Raw genomic sequence first — 22231 nt, forward strand, 5'->3', positions numbered from 1 at the left:
TACTAATATATAGTAAAACTCTTTCCTTCCTTTTATAGTTAATAAAGACATGTAAATCTCAATATCGATTCTCTACACCATTCATATTCATTTGTCCATCATTTCACAACCGACAAAGAAACCAAAGGAAAAAGAAACAGAAGAACCGTAAATTAAATGAAAACATAATGAAATGAAGGTCGAGAGAGTGTAAGAAAATGGTCCAACAAATAGGGTAAAAAGAAAAAACAAAAGAAAAGCAAAAAAGAAGATGAGTAGAAAACATTTAATTAGGGAAAGGAAATTAGAAAAAGGGGAGGGGGGCCAAAGAGAGAAGAGTATAGTATGACACATCGTTATTAACAGGGAAAGACAGTAGTGTAGTGGTGCCTTGAAAAGGCCCATATAATATATATATATATATATATATATATATAACATGACATGCGATGTAGCCGTAATTTTATTTTTTATTTTTGTTTGAGGGATTTTTAATTGAGAAGATTATTATGGGAAAAAGGAAAATATAGGATGTGTTGTGTATATATATATAGGATGTGTTGTACTGTGTGTAGTGTAGCATAGGATAGAGTAAGGACCACCAGAAACGGAAAGGGCTAAAGCCGAAGCCCAAAGCCCGGCATCCCGTCCCGCCCCGCCCCGGCCACGCATGCACGCATATGCACATGCCTTCTTTGGACCACGCACACACTCTACTTCTTCCACTTCGCGCCTCTTCTTTTTCTTTTCTTTCCTTTAATCTTTGGTTGTGTGCGTTAATTAGGACGAGAGATTGATGGGTTGTTTTCATACGCTCCCTTATATCTATGTATATACTTCTTGTTTTCTTTAGTTATTATCATTTCTGAATTATAATAGTTTGAGTTTAGGAAAATGATAGATAAGAAATAGTAAATAGGATAAAGAAAAAAGAAATTTGGAATGGTAATATTGAAAAATTTTATCAATTTAGTTACAATCTCTCTTTCGGTTTTTGCTCGAAGGATATAATTTGATTTAGTTGTGCACCTAAATTTTCATAAGTCAATCAATTTGGACCATTTTGCTAGAATTTCTTTTGAAAACTACCCATTCATAATTCTAAAGTGTGTCTAGACTTAGTTGTAATGTAATGGCGAAATGGACTATTAGAGTAAATGTGTTAGACCATTCCCAAACGAAACTTTAATTAGAAGCTAAATCAATTCAATTGTGAAAGTTCAGTTGTACTTACTAATTGAACTATCATCTAAAATTTTTCAATCCACTACTAGACACAAAATTAGTTCATAAAATATTTAAGAGTTCTTATTGAATTAAAATTCTAATATACAAAAATTTTACAATCAAATTAACTATCTTGAATTAACATGATTTATCAGAAAAAAAAAAGTTTTAAAGTTAAAAGATAGTTAGGATAGAAACCTAATTAAAAGTGAGGTTGTCTTTATATGTGGTATGGCAGATTTTTTAGTATTCTCTCACATGTGAAAGATTAGCATGAAAAAAGGTGAGGAGTGGGTTAGGTATCAATATGTGGAACAATTTTTAGTGACATTTTGAGCAGAAGGACACCCACATGAATGAATCAATTGATATATGTCTCATTAGAATAAGAAGGTTATGTGAAAGTTTGGGAGTATGTACAATAGTGTGGTTAATGTAAGCTTAAAATAACATAGATACTATCTTTGTCCACAAAGTGCGACTATGACTTTTTATACATATATACATACAGCCTAAATAATTAGGTCTAATATATTACGGTTGTCGAAACTTTTCTACTTCTTTTACAATATGAATAACTTATAGACTATTATTTTATATAAAATTCTCACTCAATTTATATTTTCAATCCTTCCTTACCATTAACTTTTCTTTAAAAAAATATTTACATTAATATTAACATTATTAAAAAATGCATGTAAGAGAAGTCACTTGCGATTTGAAACTTTCCAAAATAGTCTCATTTTCAAAACCTATACAAGTAAGAAAGGTTTATGAAAAAAAAATTAAAAATTGTTGCTCTTATAAATGAGAGTAAAAATCAATCAGAAACTTCAAAAGAGAAAACGAGGTATAAGTATATTTAACACGGTAATATTTGATTTTTTAGTAGACTAAAGTATAGTTACTAAATGCAAGAACAAAATAATACATACAATGTATTCTCTATATATATTGAATAATGTATATATAATGTAAATATACCAAAACTTAAACCATGGTATATATAATGTATAGTTAAATCTTTTAATATATTATCAATAGCCCCTATGAAATATTGATTTAAAATATCTTGCTTTAATTGATAAGAGATAATGTAATTAATGAAAAAATAAAAGGTTGCTAATAAGAAAAAAGAATTAAAGATTTCAAAATTTTATTGATTAGAGATGATGGTAATGAATGATATTTCAAAAGATAAAATCTTTTTTAATTAATAGTAAATTCCAAAATTATATATACATACACTTTTTTGTTTAAAATATTATGATATTAGAAAAATATATAAGAAAAGGTTAGAAATTTCCTAAAATATTGCTAAAATTTTGTTACCAAAGATTACTATAATTTGTGTATTATATTAATTAAAAAATAGTAAAAGACGTAATTAATATTTATAATCATAGAATAACTAGATTGTCAGTTTTTAAGAAAATTATCAAATATAAAATATTTACACTTTATAAAAAAATCAAGGAATAAATCTTGCCTTTAAGTTGTTTTGTACTCTAATTTATCAATTTTTTCTATATTTTTAAAAAAATCCTTAATTTATTATTTTTTTTTGGAAAAACATATAGGTTAATTTACCAAATATTTCTTTACTTTCCTTTCAAAATGGGCCTTACTCATTCACCCATTCTACACCTGGGCTTCCTCATTTTTTTGAGCCCAATATTTCCAAAAATATATATTTTCAAATGTAATTGTTACCCATCAATATAATTTAAGCTTTTGACTTAACTACCATAAAAATCACCTTCTTTGTATTCAAAACTACTTCAAAACATGGATATAAAACAAGTTTGAGTGATGTTTGTGCCATTACGTGTGTATGAATTACCTTTTACATTCAAACAATTGTCTAAATTTCAAGCTAACATTGCAAAGAATTAACGTAAGGTCTAAGAAAAGAGCAATACACGAAATCCGTTTATTAAGCTTCAAGAATTGGAAAAGCTCCCGATAGAAACCACCTCAATATTCTTTAGTACTTATATGGCATAACATTTTATGGATCATATAATAAAACATTGACATATATATATATAAATATATATTATGATTACTTCTTAATTCCCCCCTCCCCCCCAAAAAAAAAAAAAATCATTCCTTTGAAAACCACGAGCCACCGGATTCAGCATTATCCTTCCCAATTTTCTTGCCTTTAGCCCCTCCTTTCTCAGCCTTATGGCCTTCTTCATGGAGATCAGAGGTATACTCCATGTGAACTCCAGGGTCATTCCCTGTGTAGCTTCCTCCAAACATGATGGAGTTGTTAATGGCTTGGAAGTTGCTGTTAATGTAGGAGGTGAGGGACTCGCTCTCGTCCACACCTGTGTCCTGATCAAGCTTCGTCATCGTTTTCCCATTCAGTTCTGCTCGCATGGTGGCTCCGGTGTTGGTTCCCGCAAGTGTGATGACGCTTGAGCCTTGGTCGTCAACAAGTTCATGGTTTTGGGCGGCGGAACCTATTGATTATGACCCATGCGTTATCAAGATCCTAAACTTTAAGAATCCTTAACTATTGACTTCTACTAGTTAAAATCACTTTTAACATTTTATTAAAATCATTCTAAAACATGTTTTTAAATATTCATAATTAACTTTAAGTGATTAAAGGTTCGAACATGACATAATTAAGTGATTTCTAAGTAATGCATCCAAACATATAATTCAACTGGTTTTGATACAATGCATGACAATAACTCTCTATTGTCAAACTTAAAAGTACATATAACATGACGGTTTAACACATTATATCTCCAAATTTTCACCGACCTTCCCGATTAAACCATGCAAATAAATATTATAAGACTCTCACAAACATTGAGCTACAATATATTTTACCTCCTTTTCGAAGCAATCCCAAGCGACTGGTGAGGGTGGAAACCATTTCTCGGATGTCGCGGTCGAATTCTCGATGCTTCTCATTGTCGTCGATGGAGGAATAGGCAGGCTTTTCGTAAGAACGTGCCATTAGAGTGTAAGTGAAAGAGGAATAATAGGGAAAGAGTTGAATGAGAATAGATGAGTTCGAAGAAAATGTGGTATAAAAAGAGGGGGATCAGGAGAATAAAGGGTTGCCTTGATTGAGAATACATATGTTTTATTGATGTTCCATCAACAGTGAAAAGAGAGTAGAATTGCTTGAGAATTGGGTTTGTGCTGTGCCTTTTGTGATTCTCAAGGGTTTTTTTTCTTCTTTGCTTAATCTGTTTGTCACATAGAGAATCAAAAAGCTTAATTGATATCCAATAATTATATATTTTTTTAGTACAAATATTAAATTATCTAAGAATATATACTCAGTTAATCACATCCAAATCTCTCGATTGAAGCATAATTTAGTTGATATAAACATCAATACTACTAGATCTTTGGTAGAATTATTGTAATAGAAACAGTTTGTCACAAGTCTAACAGATAATGATTCTTGTTGAATTATGAAACCATGAGAATTAACAAAGAATAACAAGGGTGACTAAATTTTTAGTCAAGCAAGGTGCAATTAATTATTGCCTTGTACTTTAGATTTTGTACCTTTGATTTGAATGAGATGATCACTAGCTTTTACCCTTTTTTAATTTTTAGTTAGAATTTCATTTTGAATAGTAATCATTAAAAAGGGAACCAAAATTCATATTCTCTCCCTTTATTGTGTGTTACGTTTTTTCAAAAATAGAATAACAAGTATTAATATTGATAAACATTGATTTACAATGGTATTTGGAAATTTTTCTGCAATGAAATTGATTGAGCATGGAAAAAAGAGAAAACTAATTAAGTTGAAATTTTATGAATTTGCCCATTTTATCTCTGTTGCCAACTTGCCCTAGCTTTAGTTTTTGTTTGTTCAACTCTTTGTATGCTTTTATAGTTTTATTTTTTTGTATATTTATATTATGTATTAAATGTAATGTAGTAACCAATTTTTTAATAAAATATTATCTCGAAATCAACAAATGTTTAAGTTTAACAATGTACTAAGGATCAAGAGGATAGTGATTCAAATCTCTATCATGAAACTTATTGTTATAGTCACCTTCTACACTAATGCACTCCATTGGTTTCAATCTTTTGATTATCACTTCTACAAACTAGTATCCAAGTTCAACCTTGCAATCTCCAAGCCGTGATTTCTTATTTGTTCGTGGATACTCATCCTCACCTCTACATACTAGATGCATCACTTTGATTTATCATCTAGTTTGTGAAGCTAGCTTCACTTGCTCATTTTTCGTTAATGCCCTGATCCCTCTGCCTTGGCTTCCCCTAACTAGCTCACATCTCACACCACACTTAGAAATACAATTCACTGTGTGGTTTGATCAAATGATAGTAATAAAAACACGTGTGCCATCATATTTAAGATTTTCGATTATTTTGTGAAATAAATATAGATTGTGTAATTTTGTCATTATTCAAACACTCACAACTTTTATTTAATTATCACATAATACATAACACGAGATCAAAAGAAACCAAATCTCACAGACAAAGGAATTTTAACAACGTGAACACCATCACTCCATGTTAACCTGCCAAAAGAGTAGCCATAGTTCCTTTGAACTTGAGTGAAGAACATAACCTTAAATGAAATCTTCTTCACTTGAGAGTTAAAGACCAATACTTGAGGGTTCACACTAACCTTGCAACCAAATGGAGCCTCAATCTTTGCCTTATAAACACAGCTCAAGTTCCCAACGTTAGTCACTGTCCGAGTCACAATGGTGGAGTTTACAAGTGAAGGAATTGTAATGGCCGGCAAATTCAAATCCAACAGAGACAACCTTTGCAATGGACACTCTGTTTTCCTGTGTGTTAGATGAGAAATATCCTTGTCCTCATACCCCATGCCACAAAGGTAATAATCTATGTAATCTTTTCTACCCATATCGTAGATAAGACCCGGGTCGACCGCGGCATTTGCGTCCACGACTCCAGCGCCGTAGTCAAATGGGTCTGCCACTTTCGGAGGAGTTCCATCTGCAAAAATGGGCAGTCCTGGAGAGACCTCTGTACGTGCTGTATACATATATGTCATTGACAAAGATATCAGATATTAGAAAATTTTCATTCTTTTATGAGTTGTATGTATTTGTTTTGTGTACCGGTTGTCATGAGAGCTGATTTAATGGCAGCGGGTGACCACGTAGGGTGCACGGATTTAAGAAGAGCGACGATAGCTGAAACATGAGGTGTGGCCATAGAAGTTCCTGACATGAGCGAAAACCCTTTCTCGTTGAAAAAGTAGTGGGGTGAAACGGCAGATAGAATGTTAGATCCAGGAGCCGATATGTCGGGCTGTTTCATGAGAATATTATTTGTGAATGATTTTCAAAAGGTAACCACACAAATGATGAAAAAAGATATACCTTGAGAATTGGAGGGGAAACAGAATTTGGACCTCTTGATGAGAAATAGGCAATAGTTGGTGCTATGGGCTTTCCGATGATCGTTCTTGCGGCCCTCAACATTACCACTGGATGATCACTTTTACAAAATTGAACAACATTTTTAATAATTTTATTTTAGTTTTTGAATTTTTTTTGTTTCTACAATTTGAAAACAATGGTAACAATTACCTATTTTGCAAGAAGTAGAAGAATAATTTTGAGCCAACAATGGTATCAACTAGGATACATGGAATTGGAGAGGATATACAAGCTAACAAATTATTATCGACTTGTTGGCCGGCGACAATAATTCCGGTCCCATTTGCTCTGACCACCACCTCCGCCGCCTTGGATATAGTGCTATAATCATAACTTTGGAAAACACAGAACCACCTTCCCATTTATGAAAGCTTCATTTCCCGAAAGCTGATCACATCTGCCATATTCCAAATTTGTCTAATCAGAATTATTTAAATTTTTATCAAGTTTATGTTTTTTCTTTTCCGTTCAAAATCAACATTTTATTACTACAAATACCAAAATGAATTAGGTCGTATTCAGATATGAAATTTTTTTTTGGAGTGAAATCAAAAGTAAAGTTACGAGGGTTTGTGTACAACTATAACGATAAAGCAAGCAAATTTTAACCGTAAAGAAAAATAAATATGAAGATGAAACTTCGGACAAAAAATGTAAACTATTAAAGCATAAAAGAATTAATGCTAACCAAAACCAACCTTTTCCAAGGCACCAACTCGGCAACAAGGTCCTTTTTCGATTCCAACAAGCTTTGGCCCTATCAAATAAAAATTATCAACTTTAGAAATCTCTAACTAAAGACGACATATTTGGAAGTGATTTTAAAATGGTTAATTAGAATCATATTATACCATGAAAGTGGTATTATCTCATAGTGTTGTAATGGATGAAAGAAAGGCTCGGTCTATAGTATTGGCAGCCACAGTGAAAATCCAAGGTGCAACATTGTCCACCATTTGTGGAGAAGGCCCACTATTTCCAGCCGCACACACAACAGAAATCCCCTTTGTAATAGCATGAAATGACCCAAATGCAATATCACTTAATTCAGTGAACTCTGGATAGAAAGGAGGTGATCTTCCAATCGATATAGACAACACATCCACACCATCATGTATAGCCTCATCTATCGCCTTCAGTATGTCCGCCGACGATCCTACGCCGCGGTTCGTCCATAAGGCTTTGTATATGGCTAACCGTGCGAGTGGTGCACCACCTCTCGCTGTGCCGGCAGCGTTGTTGTGGTAGTTGATGTTTGCTACAAATGAGCCTGCGGCTGTGCTGGCTGTGTGAGTTCCATGTCCATTTAGGTCTCGTGGTGATAAGTATTCCTTGGCTAGCGCCTCTCGACCATAGTCGGCGACGAACGCCTTCACGAACCAACGCGCTCCTATGATTTTTTTGTTGCAGTTTGTGGAGTTGAATTGTTCTCCTGATTCGCATGTTCCTTTCCAACGTGATGGTATTGGCCCTAGTCCTTTGTCTTTGAACGACTCCGACTCCGGCCAGATTCCTAACCACGAGGAGTATTACGAAAAGAATTTCAAGGGGTTGATAGTTAACATTATTTCATATTCATCGTTTCCTGTTAGCATTTGGGGTTTTCGGTTTCAAAGTAGAACAAAATTTTCCCTAAATTCACTTCCTTCTAAAACATGAACAAAATAATTATTTTACATCTTCAAAAAAGTTTTTTTTTTTTTTTTGGCCCCGTTTGATAATTATTAAATAAAAACAGTAAACGTATATGTATATACGTGTCACCTTGTGTATATACATATATGATACATACAATACAAATGATTAGGTATTCAAAGTTTGATCACCAACTACTTGAGAGGTAATATATATATATTGGGAGGTTGTTTGGGAGTAGGATAGAGATGTGTACCCGTATCAATAACACCTATAATGACATTGTCACCCTTAGCACGATGAAGAAGGTTTGAAGACTCAGATGGAGAAGAAGACAGCCCCAGAAAATCCCAACTTCTTGTAGCACCACTTTGTAAAGCGAACTCGGGACAACTCGAACCACCCTCGACATTTCTGTATTATTCAAAAATTCTTATGCTTAGATTACTTTCTCCCGAGTCAAGGAACTTTTGAGATCTATCGAATTCTCTTGAAAAAGTGCAAATGGTGTCTAACTAATCGGGTAACAATAAGTTATTTTTAATTAGCTAGCTATGATAATTTAGCTTTTAGAGTTTGTTTGAATTGACTAGGAAAAAAGCGTTGAAAGTCATTTTCATTCAAACACTTTTGATTAAAAAAATTACTACTCGTATAGTCTAAATATCAGAAGGTTGAGATAGTACACAAACGATGTTGTAATAAGATGAACGAACCCATTCTTTGGCCAAACATGTCTTATCGTTTTGTGCCGCATGCAAAGTTTGACTTGTGATTTTTTATTGGCTGTTGGAGTCGATAAAAAATGATTTTGATGATTAATATAATTTGACATGCATTAAGCTCTCAAAAATTATTTTTCAAGATAAAAAACTTGATTCCAAGTGTTTTTCGATTATGAACCGCTGAAATTCATTGTTAATTATTTTGAAAAAGAAACATTAATTTCATATTCAAAATTTGAATTATTGATCATTTGCAATTATATCAAAATGAACTAAAATATTTAAAAAATTTAACAAATTTTTAGAATCTAAAACTTTGATAGAGAATGATAGTGTTTACTAAATTTTGGTATAATTGATATATATTTTTATCACTTTTTCTATTTACGGTAATTTTTCTTAATTCCCCTTATTAATATTCCAAATTTTTATTAACTTTATGTCTAATAAAAACAGAGAAAAAAAATCATTAAAAAAAATGTCATCTTTTTACTCATTTCATTGTTTGCTTTATAGATTTATATTCCTAGTACGATCCAATTTATTAATGTCTATTATCCAACGCTAAAAAACATGAAATACAACTTTTTCTTTCTTTTAATTCTTTGTTCGTGTTAAAGTTAATCAGAGTATATTAAAATTATTGATTTTCTATATCTTTCCCTTGTCTAATTATTCAACGACAACAATTATAAGAAAAGTAATTAATTAATAGTTTTGAAGATACATATGTAATTAAAGATGTTTATTATTTACCAGATAGCTTTTGAGCTTCAGATTTAGTGAGCTTGGCTGCAAACCCAGAAAAGCCATGTTTATAACTGTACACCATTGCTTCCAACGATTTCTCCTTGCTAAATATTCATCATTATTAATTAATATCACAATATAATAAACACTTCTGTAAATAATTTTTCAACTCCAAAAAAAAAAAAAAAAAAAAAAAAAAGAAAAAAAAGAAAAAGCCTTTGATTGAGATATTGTTACCTTCCCAATATAGCAGCTAATAATTGATGGTGAGAATCGGTAGTGAATTTAGTATCATGATGTGGCTTTTCTCCCAAGTAAACTATGTGTACCTGAAAATTAAGACATATTGTGAAAGTTAAATTTTGTAACTAAATATGGGCATAAGAACCAAAAAGTTATAGGTAATGCTGATTATTATATACCTTTGGATTTTGGTCATTAGATTCTGCCAATATGGGTTCACACAAACCATAAAATATGATAAAACCAACAATCAAATAATCTATCTAGTAGGGCCTTATTGTAACATATACTAATAATCTATCTAGTAGGGCCTTATTGTAACATATATACTAATAATCTTTCTAGTTTGAAGGTTAATTAAATGAGTAAATTCTGGTATTCGATTCAAGTTTCAATTGTGTTATATGATAGGATCTTTAAGATCATATGATTATTTGTCTTCAATAAGTGTTACCTAACCAGCTTCCAAATGACTAAGCATGTGATGTAGTGGTTTTGGTTTACGGTTTAAGAAGAGTATTATTATATTACAAAATCGTGAAATAAATAATATAGACAACGTAAAAGATGAGAGAATCAATACAAAAATTTACATGGTTCACTAACAGTGTATTAAGCTACATTCTTGCACTACAAGAAAGCCCCCCTATTATGACAGTTGGTTCCATCCCAAATTGAAAAGATGGAACAAATAACTGTCATCAAATGTCAAAAAGCGGGTTTTTTGGCGGAAAAAGATGGTGATTTCAAAATGTCCAAATACATGACAGTTATTTGCTGTCATAATATGTAAGGGCATTAAAAAATTAATTAAATATTTTTTATTAAAATAAAAATAACAAAGAAAAGGCAAAATCCCTCTCTTTCCTTCTTCAAAATCCCTCCCTTTCCTTCTTCACCCACACTCCCCTATCCTTCTTCAAAATCCCTCCCCTCACGAATGACGAACGATGCATGACGAAAACCCCAACCTTAACTCCATTCTTCTCATCTCCACGTCCTTTCTTCTTGGCGACAGAGACCTATGGCGAGGAGACATAGCATCACTTGTGAGTTCTTGATCTTTATTTTTTCGTTTCTTCTCCCTCCATTTATCTCTTTCCATGTGCACAGTTCCACAAATTACCTTGATAAATTCAAGAGGAAGTAGGGTTCTTAGAGACATATAAAGAGCACTGATTTCTTGTCTTCTTTGTCTCTCCCTTTCTCTCCCTAACTCAACAACGCCTTTGTCCATTCCATAAGGTACCATAACTCAAAAACGCATTTTAACTATTTTGTGATTCTTTAAAGGTATATTGATGGTTTTGTGAAATCACTAGTAGAAAAAGGGTCAACAATGACAGTTAAATGCTGCCATTAAAGGTTTTCGTGACAGTTTTTTGGAGTCATTGATGCGGCAGTCGCGGAAAGTATTTTATGACAGTTGTAAAAAACTGTCACGAAATGTGGTTTTCATGACATATAATAAATGTCACGGATGAAACATTTTATGACAGATTATAACTGTCATTATTTAGTTTCGATGATAGTTAATAACTATCACAGTTTACATTTTATGACAGAGTGTAACTATCATTATTCATTTTCGATGACAGTTAATAATTATCATTGTTTATTTTTTATGACAGCTTATAATTGTCATAGTTTACATTTTATGACGGATGATACCTGTCATTGTTAAGATTCTATGGCTGATATTAAATGTCATTATTTATCATTTATGACATTTTTTAACTGTCATCATTTTACTTATCATGACTTTAATTAAATGTCAATAAAACTTTTTCGATGACAGTTTTTATTTTTCAATTTAAATGTCATATTTCTGTTTTTAGTCACTGTTTTGGATAGCTCTCTTTCTTTTTGAATCTTGTATTTCTTGTCGCCCTGCCATTACACATACTATTACAGACCAATACAATCACATATGGAAAAACGGTGAACGCTTTTATAGGCCCAACACACTCTGTAATATTGCTTTAATTGTTGGTACAAATGTGTTTTGGTACGAACAAACTATTTAAATAACTACATTTAAACAAACAAAAAAATCCTACCAAACCTACAAAAAAGCTTATACATCAATGAATTGGCGTAAATATGGCTTTATTGCTCCAATGGATTGTGGCAAAACCTAATAAGATAAGAGAAGGAAAAAAAATGATTCAACAAGACAACACATTCACCCAAATAAACACATCACATTGATCACTTCATGACGAACAACACACTTCAACAACATAGAGCACATACACACTTCAAGAATGATAACTTCTAAGCTTAGCTAAATTCATCCCACAAACTAAGATAAATTACATACACACTTCAACAACACTTCATGATCAACAAAACACTCTAACAACACTTCATAATCAACAACACATTGTTGGCTATGTGATGAAGCATTTTGGTAGCTTACAATGTGTTTGATGAAATGTCTCAATGAAGCATTTGATTGATTTTTAATTGATTTTTGTTTGTTTGAATTAGAAATCAAGGCCAAGGGAGATTTCATTGCTATGGGAGGAAGCTTTGAGAAAAAGAGAATGAAAATGAATGGTTAGATTTTAAACTTTGATGATGTATAGGGCCTTTAAGTATTTTCTAGAGTTTAGTTGTTACGTCATAAATGTTTAGTGTTAGGTTTTATTTCTAGTAGGGCAGGAATTTCAATCTCCTCTCTTATTGAAAAGAATATTTAGTGTTAGGATGTAATTAGGATTGTTTCTCAAGTAATGAATTTTGGAATGAATGGAAATTATTTGGATACTTGGTTCTATATTCTGCTATGGTTTCTTACATAGCACTTTAAGGTGCTTACATGTTTTTTAAAACATGAATGATGGTCTTCGATTCAAATCTTAGTGTGGATTTTTTGTTGCTTGTAAACTATATTGCACTTAGGAGCTATTTTTATGACATAGATCTTTGGGGTTTGAAGAAATGATAGACTACTGTGTGAAAATTCACAGACTAATGATGAACTAAAACTGATGTAAATCTCTATTCTCTACCACATTTTGCCACTAACTTCATGAATTTATCAAGGTGATGCAGACAATTAGTTGTTAATTGCTATGGTATAATGTATTATTGGGATGGGTAAGAATGGATGAGATGAACATTGAGATAGGGGTTGATACATCTTATAGTTTCTAAGTGTTTGCTTCTTTTCTTGGAGAATTGGTGGCCTAACAACCCTACTAGTGGTCGTTGTCATAATCTTCTACTATGACTATCTCTTTTATATTGATTTTGAAGCATCAATGGCTGATCAAAATGCACAAAACGCTCTTACACATTTAAAGGTAGTTCATTTAGATTTTCTAAAAAATATTCAAGAAACAAATTTTCATACTGATACGTGATAAGAAATGATAAATTGGCTTAATATGAGTTGATTACATTTTTTAGAGTGCTAGGAAGCTATCCAATGGACACTAGTATGCCATGAGAAGTTACAGCATCCAAAAGACTTGGTATCTCCTTTTTCTTTGTTTTTAATTTATGGAATGTGCTCGTATCTCGTAATATTAGTCATGAGCTATATTAATTTGAATCTCCTCCACCATTCAAATTAACTTATTTATTGCCATTTTCGAGTTTTGATTATGTTATTTATATGGTTGAAGCTTGACTGCTTTGAGCTGATTATTTAAGATTTTGAAAGCTTTAATTGCTTCGAGCTGATTATTTAAGATTTTAAACTTTGATGATGTGTAGGGTCTTCAAGTTTGGGTTTGGTGGGTAAAAAAGAGTAATTACATAATTGTTTAGCTAGAGAACTTCATGTTAGCAATGAAGAAGTTTAGGATCTTATTTATATCTATACTCTCTTCTTTTAAAATTCTACTAAGAGAGTTTTAAGAACATGATTATTTTGGATATTGTTTTCTTACTTGTTGTTGTTAGTGCTAGCCATTGTATGTTTGAAGTTGGTTTACATCAAAACAAGAGCTAAAGAATAATTAGTCTGTGATGAAAAATGAATACATTCGAAAATTTATGAAAAAAGACAATTCAGTTTTTGTTTTATTTTCACTGTTTTATTGTTGCTCATTGGTGGGTATGTAGTAGAATACTTTGTTGTTCTTACTATAACCTTTGTAGAACTATTTGCCAGGTAGGTGCTTCTTGCATACCTGAGAAGCAAGGCACAAATAGACACAACATAGACAACAAAAATATTTTTACCAAGTGTCAAAATGTCCAGATGTTGTAGAAGGAGGTTATGGCTAAATTAAGATGTCTATGTTTAGTTTTGTACTTTCCTATTGATTTGCTACCATTGTCTTTCAACAGTTGTTTTGATCTTAGTATGCAGCTTATTGAATTCAATAGTTGGGTATATATCATTGGTTGTAATTGGTTTTCTTCTTACTCATAATATTTATGTTGCTCCATCAATTTAATTTTAACTCATTCCATTTATACATGTTTAGTTTAAATATTAGTTAGTTAATTAGCGACTTGTATGGTTGATTGTTTTGCTTTACTTCTATGTATTTTCAACCACTGTTATTATTAGTATGTTTTATTTATTATTTTTGTTATTTATGTACGTTTAGGTAATGTTGATCTTGGAACTGCTTGTGGCAAGTATTACCGTGTTTCCTGCCTTAGCATTATCGATCCAGGTACTACAAACTTTGTTATTTGGTTCATTAAATTTCATATCTACGTGGTTGGATAAGTATGTTACTTGTGATTTTGAATCTAGATAGTGTTTTGCTTTCCTAAATGTAGAATCAATGCATGCATGTAAGTTGCTATCCTAGCTTGATATAATATGGGATTAATGTGGTGTGTTCTTGGAGATGTAATCAACTAAACAAGAAAATCTGGAAACTTTTTTTATCAATATCCTGGAACAAAATAATAATAGCCTAAGATTTATACTAAGGTTTTTACAACAAGGCAAAGGTGACCTATCACCTTTTCAACAAGTCAAAGAGTCTAAAGTGAGGATAAATTCCAGTAGGTAATTGACAACTAATTACATCATAATGGGAGGAACTAAACTAGTTATCTTGAATATGAAATGTGAATTACATTCTTTTATAGCCACATATCATTATAATGTATTGTAAACATTTATAATTTGATATATGGCTATCAAATGATTTATAATCACAGAAAGACGTAGAGGATGTAGGAAAACGCGTACATTGTGCTTAGGATAAGATATTTTGTTACACATTTTGTCACATATTTTGTCATATATTTTGTTCACATATTTTGTGTTCGAGCTGCCATGGAAAATACAGTGCTAGAGGAAAATACAGCTGCCATGTTCAATATCAATGAGGTATGGTTATCTTAGAACTTAGTAAAATGCAATTTTTGAAGTTCATCAAATTATATACTTGCATATGTTGTTGATTAAAATCTCCATTGATTTAGTATCTGTAACTTGAATACACTTTTTGCTAAGATGAGACACTCTGTTTTACTTGCCAGACACTAAAAGTTGTTCTCAGCCTTCTACTTCAAATCCCAACACTTTAGAATCCATTTTCATTCAAAAGGTTGTTTTTCTCTTCTTTTGTACTATGTGCTAGTGCATCGTTTGATCAATTTTTTTGCTTTTAGCCATTGATATGCTTGTAGGTGTTTTAGCTTTGAGTTTTGTTATTCGCTGTTGGTTTTGGCATTTTTGTGAAGTTCCATAATGAATTTAGCTAAGTTTGTGGGCTGAATTTGGTGTTTGCGATTATGTTTTTCTTCTTTTTCATATGGATGAATTTTGTACATTGTGTACTTAAACAATAGTATAATTTTGTGACCCGTATATGTAAGGCTTTCCATTTGAATACCCCGTACATTTCTAATACCAAGCTTAGAAGTTATAGAAAAGAATAATTCACTGCCAAGCTTAGAAGTCATTATTCTTGAAGTGTGTATGTGCTCTGTGTTGTTGAAGTGAACGTGTTGTCTTGTTGATTTATTTTTTTTCCTTTTCTTTTCTTACTAGGTTTTGCTACAATCCATTAGAGCAATGAAGCCATATTTACGCCAATTCATTGATGTATAGGCTTTTTTGTAGGTTAGGTAGGAATTTTTTTTTTGTTTAAATGTAGTTATTTAAATAGTTTGTTCGTACCAAAACACATTTGTACCAACAATTAAAGCAATATTAGAAAGTGTATGTTTCTTTCTATTAAAGCGTTCACCGTTTCTTTCCATAGGTGATTGTATTGGTCTGTGTAATGGTATGTGTAATGGCAAGGCAACAAGAAATACGGGATTCAATAAAAAAGAGTGCAATTCAAAACGTTGACTAAAAACACAACTATGACACTTAAATTGAAAAATAAAACTGTCATCGAAAAAGTTTTCTTGACAGTTAATTAAATTCATGGTAAGTAAAATGATGACAGTTAAAAAGTGTCATAAATGATAAATAATGACATTTAATATCCGTCATACAATATTAACAATGACAGTTATTCTCTGTCATAAATGTAAACTATGACAGTTATCAGTTGTCATAAAATATAAATAATGATAGTTATTAACTGTCATCGAAAATAAATAATGGTAGTTATAATCTATCATAAAATATTTAATTCGTGACATTTATTCTATGTCATGAAAACCACATTTCGTGACAGTTTTATACAACTGTCATAAAATACTTTCCATGACTGCCAACATCAATGACTGCAAAAAACTGTCACGGAAACCTTTAATGACAGCATTTAACTATCATTGTATGCCCTTTTTCTACTAGTGTTCATGCAAAAAAAGAACAACTTTATTAAAGAGAGTGTTAAATATAATAATGGCACACCTCTAAGGTTAAAGAGTTTATGTACATATAGTGCATTATTGATCTAAATCCTAAGGTGATCAAGAGATTCCAATAAGAGAGTGTCACGTATCAATAAACCTTGTCATCTTAAACTTACCTTTCATATTGTCTCTATTTTTAGTATTTTGTTCTTCTCAAGATAATAAAACAAATTCTTTCGCTCTAGCTTCTGATAAACAGGTTTTTTTTTAAGAGAAATGGCGTAAGTTGGAGACTTAAGACTATAGTTGCAGCCAAATAATTTTTAAAAGCCCATAATTTTTAAGACTATAGTTGCAGCCAAAAAAATATTATTGATAGCAGGGGCTAGAGAAAAGCCTGAAATGCTAATTACAAATAGATTTAAGACTATAGTTGCAGCCAAATAATTTTTAAAAGAAGGATCTCTGCTGCACCAACAGCCTATGAAATTTCTACACTCTTCCCGCATGCACCGATAAACAGGTCACTAGTCCTATGTATTGATTTCTTCTTGCACTCTTTCCTGTGATAACAAAAATGGGACTTCACAATCTTTACAAAACTAATAATCTTGTAAGATTGGTGAACCCAAATAAACATTATCCTAAAGGATCCATTAGAAAGATGCTAATCAAATCTAGTCGTTGATAAGTTCTTTCATGAGATGAAACCCTCATATTGATATAGGAAATTCCATAATTATTATGTTGAATATATGGCTTAACTTTAATATTGAATTGATATATTTTGTTTCTAGCTCGTGTTTTTATATAGATAAAATGTGAATTCCAACTTCTAACATAGAGAACATAATATCTTGACTCGTCAAGTTATGTTAAAACTAAAAAGATGCTTTTCTTTTTCTTTTTCTTTTTTTTAAAAAATTAATAGTAATGTTTGTGGTTTTTTGAAAGTTCATAATTCTTCCTTATATTTCTAGGAGTAATTGTGTAGATGCTGCTTTGTAGAAGCTCAAATGTAAAAGAGTAACCCCAAGTTTCAAAACAAATGAAATTTGGGTTTTTTAGGTTGATGTCATCATCTTTAAAATTACACATTAACCCTTTTTCTTTTCTTTTCTTTTCTCTTTTTTACAAATTTTCTCTTATTTTTCGTTTTTTAATGTCTTCTCTTCCTAGCTTAAGCTTCTTTTTCTCTATTTTTCTTTTTTTTTGTAAAACTACCACATTAACACTTTTTGCATTTTTCCCGCCTTCTTATTCTTCTTAAGGACCGAAATCAATGAGTGAGAGCAAGAACTTAAAAAGGAAAGACATGAGGAAAGAGTGAGAAAAACGTGTGGCCACTGATTTTAGACTAAATTGGTCCCTTCACAATTCATATTTCCAACCTCTCATATATACAAAAAGCTTGGTGTGATGATAGACACTTTTAATTTGATAAATAAGTATCCAATGCGAGATACCCAAAAATGGCTCTTAGCCCAAATTGGTGTGTCTCTTGCAAAGCTACTATAGAGCACCTTGATCACATCATCATCTCTTGCAGCAAAGCAAAAAATATTTGGAAAATGGTAGAAGATGCTACAAAAAGTTAAATTTCGAGGAAGCAGTGCAAAGGAGTTTTTATGCACAAACCTTTGCAAGATCAAACAAAACAGTATAAGCTCCATAATCAATTGCTACTGCTATGTGGACTACCTAGATTGACAGAAACAACATAATTTTCAATGAGAAAAATATTATCTTCTTAGATAGTTGGAAGAACATCTGTAATCTTGTTGAAAATATGGTCTACTAGAAATAGGTTACTGAACAACTATAGTCAAAGCACAATCTCACTGAATATTCAAAGTTTTTGTAGCTGATGTTCTATCATTAGCTTTCCTCTAGCTATGATATGTTACATCCCTATGTTAATACTATATGGGACGACATGGGTATGATATACCCATATTTTTTGTGTTTCTTTAAAAACAAAAAGTATCCGATGCAGGTAATGGGGCCATGGAACAAAGTAATATTGTGCATCACGTTGTAACCTAATTATTAAAGAGCTGAATGAAGAGAATTTTAGCTCAAATCCCAAAATTCATTAATGCAATTTGGAATATTACATTCTCCAAACACTATTTTGTTTTTTCTCTTTTCTTTTCTAAATTTAAACTTATAATTAAACCTATGTTAAATGTGAATCTCTTCGAAATGAAAAGTAAAACTAAAATTAGTTTAAATCTTTTCTCACTTGTAGGCTTGAACCCTTGAAACATGTGGAATAACTCTTCTCATTTATCGACTTAAAGCATATTTTAAATTGTATCCATTTTCTAATATTATCTTTCTATAAGTTTATGGCTTACTATCAACTTCATTATGACAATCATAGTGTTATTTAGATCTCTCACAATGATATATCTTTTCATAGTTAGCCACATATTGAAATTGTTTGTTGGTTAGATTATCATCATCTCTATAGAACAATATCGTCCTCTTATAATTTATCTTTACTATTGAGCATCCAATGATATCTTTGTAAAATAATTGTCAAATGGTTGCTTTTCGCACTTTGTAATTACTTATAACAAATTCTAATGGGTCTCTACCTTAGAGTTTGAGAAAGGAAGTGTTAGCAAATATATATCTTATTATCTTGTATATGAACATATGTGTAATTTAACTTTTTGGTACATTCTTTTCTTATGGTTTACTATATGTTCATGTATGTTGGCTAGCTTGTAATAATGACTATGAAGAGTATTCAATAAAAGATGCTCTCTTTCCCAAAGGTCATTGGATGTATATGAGGACAAGCACTAACCTTTGTCTCTGCTTTTATTGGAACAACTGATCATGGGACAAAAAGCCCTAATTCTAACAATCGACCAAATTTAATTTAGACCTTCACCAACTAAAATTAGAATAAAGATTCAAAGTATATAAGACCGAAAGAATTGTTAGAAGGGTTCTTCCATTATTTCAAGTAAAAATATTCTAATGAAGCTTTAACATTAATTGTTGTTATGTTATAGACGTTTGAAAAAAAAAAACATCTTCTTTATAGGTTTGAAATTGCATTTTAGGTTTTTTGAGTTTTCAAGTACAACATTCTACCATCGAGTTTTTACTTTTATTCTATTAATGGTATAATGTTAAATTTGCTTTCACCCTAAGTTTAATATTTTTCTTTTGTATTTAGCCAACTTTATGAATATTCATAAAATTAATTTAATTTGTAAGCTCTAAGAAAACTATAGGAATGAAATTGAAACTTGAACATTTGAAACACATAAGTTTTCAAAGCTATATATGGAGATATTTTCTTTCTTTGTTTTCATAAAAAGGACATTTGTGTTAATATTAATTTTGATGTTTTCGTTGTTCCTAAGTTTATATATAAAGGAAAATTTTTATAAATGTAACAAAATACCAAACTATTTACGGTTCGTGTAATAAAGTCCATGAAGTTAGTCATTTTTTAAATATTTCAGGTTTCTCTTTCCATCTTTTTTTCTTGCTCGCGATTCGTCTTCCTCCCTTCCATTTCGTCTTCCACATTTTCTTGTGCGATTTCGTCTTTCTTCTTTCTTCTTTCTTCTTTTTCTTTTATGTAATTTCTTTCCATCATCTTTCTTATTTTTCAATTCTTTATTTATGTCATTTCATCTTTTCATCATTTTTCATCTTTTCATCATTTTTTTTCTTTTTCTCTCTTTTGTCTTTTCGCTTCGATTTCTTTCCATCGCATTTCTTCTTTTCTTTTTTTTTACGCGTTTATACTTTGGTAACCAAATCTAAACGATTGTGTATAAGACTGTATACAAAAAAAATAAAAAAATCTAAAAGAGTATAAAGAATCTTAAAAACAATCACGTGTAAAGAAATCTAAACGATCACTACCAAAAGAATTAAAAAATCGTGTACCAAATTTTAAAAAAAAATCATTTAGATTTAGGTTCCCAAATCTAAACGATCATGTAACAAAATTAAACGATGAAATTGAAAAGATAAATTTTACCCATATCTAAACGATCGCGTATAAATTGTAGTCATATCTAAACAATCACGTATAAATTGTAGTCATATCTAAATGATCGCCTTGTAGCTATATCTAAACGATCGCCTTGTAGCCATATCGAAACGATCGTGTATAAATTGTAGTCATATCTAAACGATCAATAACCAAATCTAAACGATTGCAAATATACTAGACGTGCGTTAGTTGACGAGGCATTTTTGGTATTTTACACGTTGGACCTCTGAGTTTTTTTCGTTTTCGAAATTGTTTTATAAAGTGTAAATATTTTGTCGCTTTTTTATATTTTTGAAAATACCCCGTACCTATTTGGAATCTTTATTCAAACTTTTTGTAGTGATGGAACCACAACTTTTTTGTAGCATTGTGGGAATGTAAATAATTGCTTTCTCTTTTTCTTTTTCCTCTTTTGGTCAAATAATGGAGAGAAAACTAAATAATTAAAATGCTGAGAGGTGTCGTAAAGAGTTAATGAGTGGATTATTAGACAACCCAGACTAATAGAGACATTTTAACAAACAAATTAATAATGGAGAATATATGAAATTTCGAACCACAAACATCTCCATCACTAACACATCTGTTTATCAATTTATATAGTTATGTCATTGTTCACACGAGATTTCCAGAGAAATTTGATTTGTGGAGTTAAACTTGTGTTGATGTTGTATTTACGTTGATTTGATGCGATGTGATTCGATGTCTAGCTAGAATTTGATCCTCTGATTCTCGACTTTAGGAGTTGAGGAGTCTTCTTTCTGTCAGGAGAATTCTCTCTAGACCTTTTAAAGTCAAAAATGAACTCATCTATTTATAGAGTTCGTGGTGGGCTTTTATGGACTTGAGCCTAGTCTGGTCCATGGACCATACCCATGCTCAATCACATGGATTTGGGTCATATTTTATTTTGGGCTAAATTAAACTTATTTTTGGCTAAATTGAATTTTAACCTAAGTAAATAATATTAATTAAACTAAAATAATTAATTTGATCCAATTGTCATAATAAAGACACATGACATTATTAGAATTGTCCAATTTGCCTTTAAATTTAATTTGGGACCCATGACAAATTTTAGTTAATCCCAAATAATTTGTGATTGGTTCCAAAATTTCTTATTCAACAGTCATCAGTTTAATATATATATATAGACACACGCAACACAACGGAAAGAAAAATAACAATATAAAATAACTAAAAGAAGAATTCTTCCTAAAAGAAAGGGATAATTATAATGAGTAGTAATTTTAGGGATAATAATCAAACAACATTTCTTAAAAATGTTATAAATATAGCGAAGTGAATGATTTTTAGAAGACTTTGACATATTTTTGTTATAATTGCAATATTTTTTTTTAAAATATTGTTATTTATATGTACTAATGCTTTGTATCTAAGTGTTATATTTACGTTGATTTTAAGAGAGAAAAAAATTATACTAATATTGTAGTTTTTATTTATTT

The 22231-nt window shown here is 31.0% G+C and overlaps 3 protein-coding genes and 1 long non-coding RNA gene across 4 annotated transcripts; 1 reads left to right on the top strand and 3 right to left on the bottom strand.

Annotated features, from left to right (window-relative positions):
- Positions 1–2945: 2945 nt before the first annotated feature.
- LOC103493165 (uncharacterized) lies at positions 2946–4240 on the bottom strand. Its single transcript, XM_008453815.3, has 2 exons — positions 4057–4240; positions 2946–3677 (listed from the first exon to the last, which is right to left on the bottom strand). Exons 1-2 carry the CDS (start codon positions 4184–4186, stop codon positions 3313–3315), a joined length of 495 nt encoding a protein of 164 aa, XP_008452037.1. The 5' UTR covers positions 4187–4240; the 3' UTR covers positions 2946–3312.
- Positions 4241–5590: 1350 nt separating this feature from the next.
- Positions 5591–7011, bottom strand: LOC127143790 (subtilisin-like protease SBT3.2). The gene is made up of 4 exons (XM_051087154.1): positions 6795–7011; positions 6585–6702; positions 6321–6513; positions 5591–6234 (listed from the first exon to the last, which is right to left on the bottom strand). The coding sequence occupies exons 1-4, from the start codon at positions 7004–7006 to the stop codon at positions 5681–5683; spliced, it is 1077 nt and encodes a 358-aa protein (XP_050943111.1). The 5' UTR covers positions 7007–7011; the 3' UTR covers positions 5591–5680.
- Positions 7012–7501: 490 nt separating this feature from the next.
- LOC103493167 (subtilisin-like protease SBT3.6) lies at positions 7502–11249 on the bottom strand. Its single transcript, XM_051088124.1, is given in 8 exon segments — positions 7502–8157; positions 8536–8646; positions 8649–8693; positions 9761–9858; positions 9992–10083; positions 10177–10199; positions 10947–11019; positions 11124–11249. Coding segments are annotated over 8 exon segments (1212 nt in total). The 3' UTR covers positions 7502–7513.
- A 3262-nt stretch (positions 11250–14511) lies between these two features.
- Positions 14512–16190, top strand: LOC127150166 (uncharacterized). The gene is made up of 3 exons (XR_007822196.1): positions 14512–15308; positions 15461–15528; positions 15975–16190. It is a non-coding gene; the product is annotated as an uncharacterized LOC127150166 (long non-coding RNA).
- The last annotated feature ends 6041 nt before the right edge of the window (positions 16191–22231 follow it).

This window comes from Cucumis melo, chromosome 7 (assembly GCF_025177605.1).
Source record: "Cucumis melo cultivar AY chromosome 7, USDA_Cmelo_AY_1.0, whole genome shotgun sequence".
Lineage (NCBI taxonomy): Eukaryota > Viridiplantae > Streptophyta > Magnoliopsida > Cucurbitales > Cucurbitaceae > Cucumis > Cucumis melo.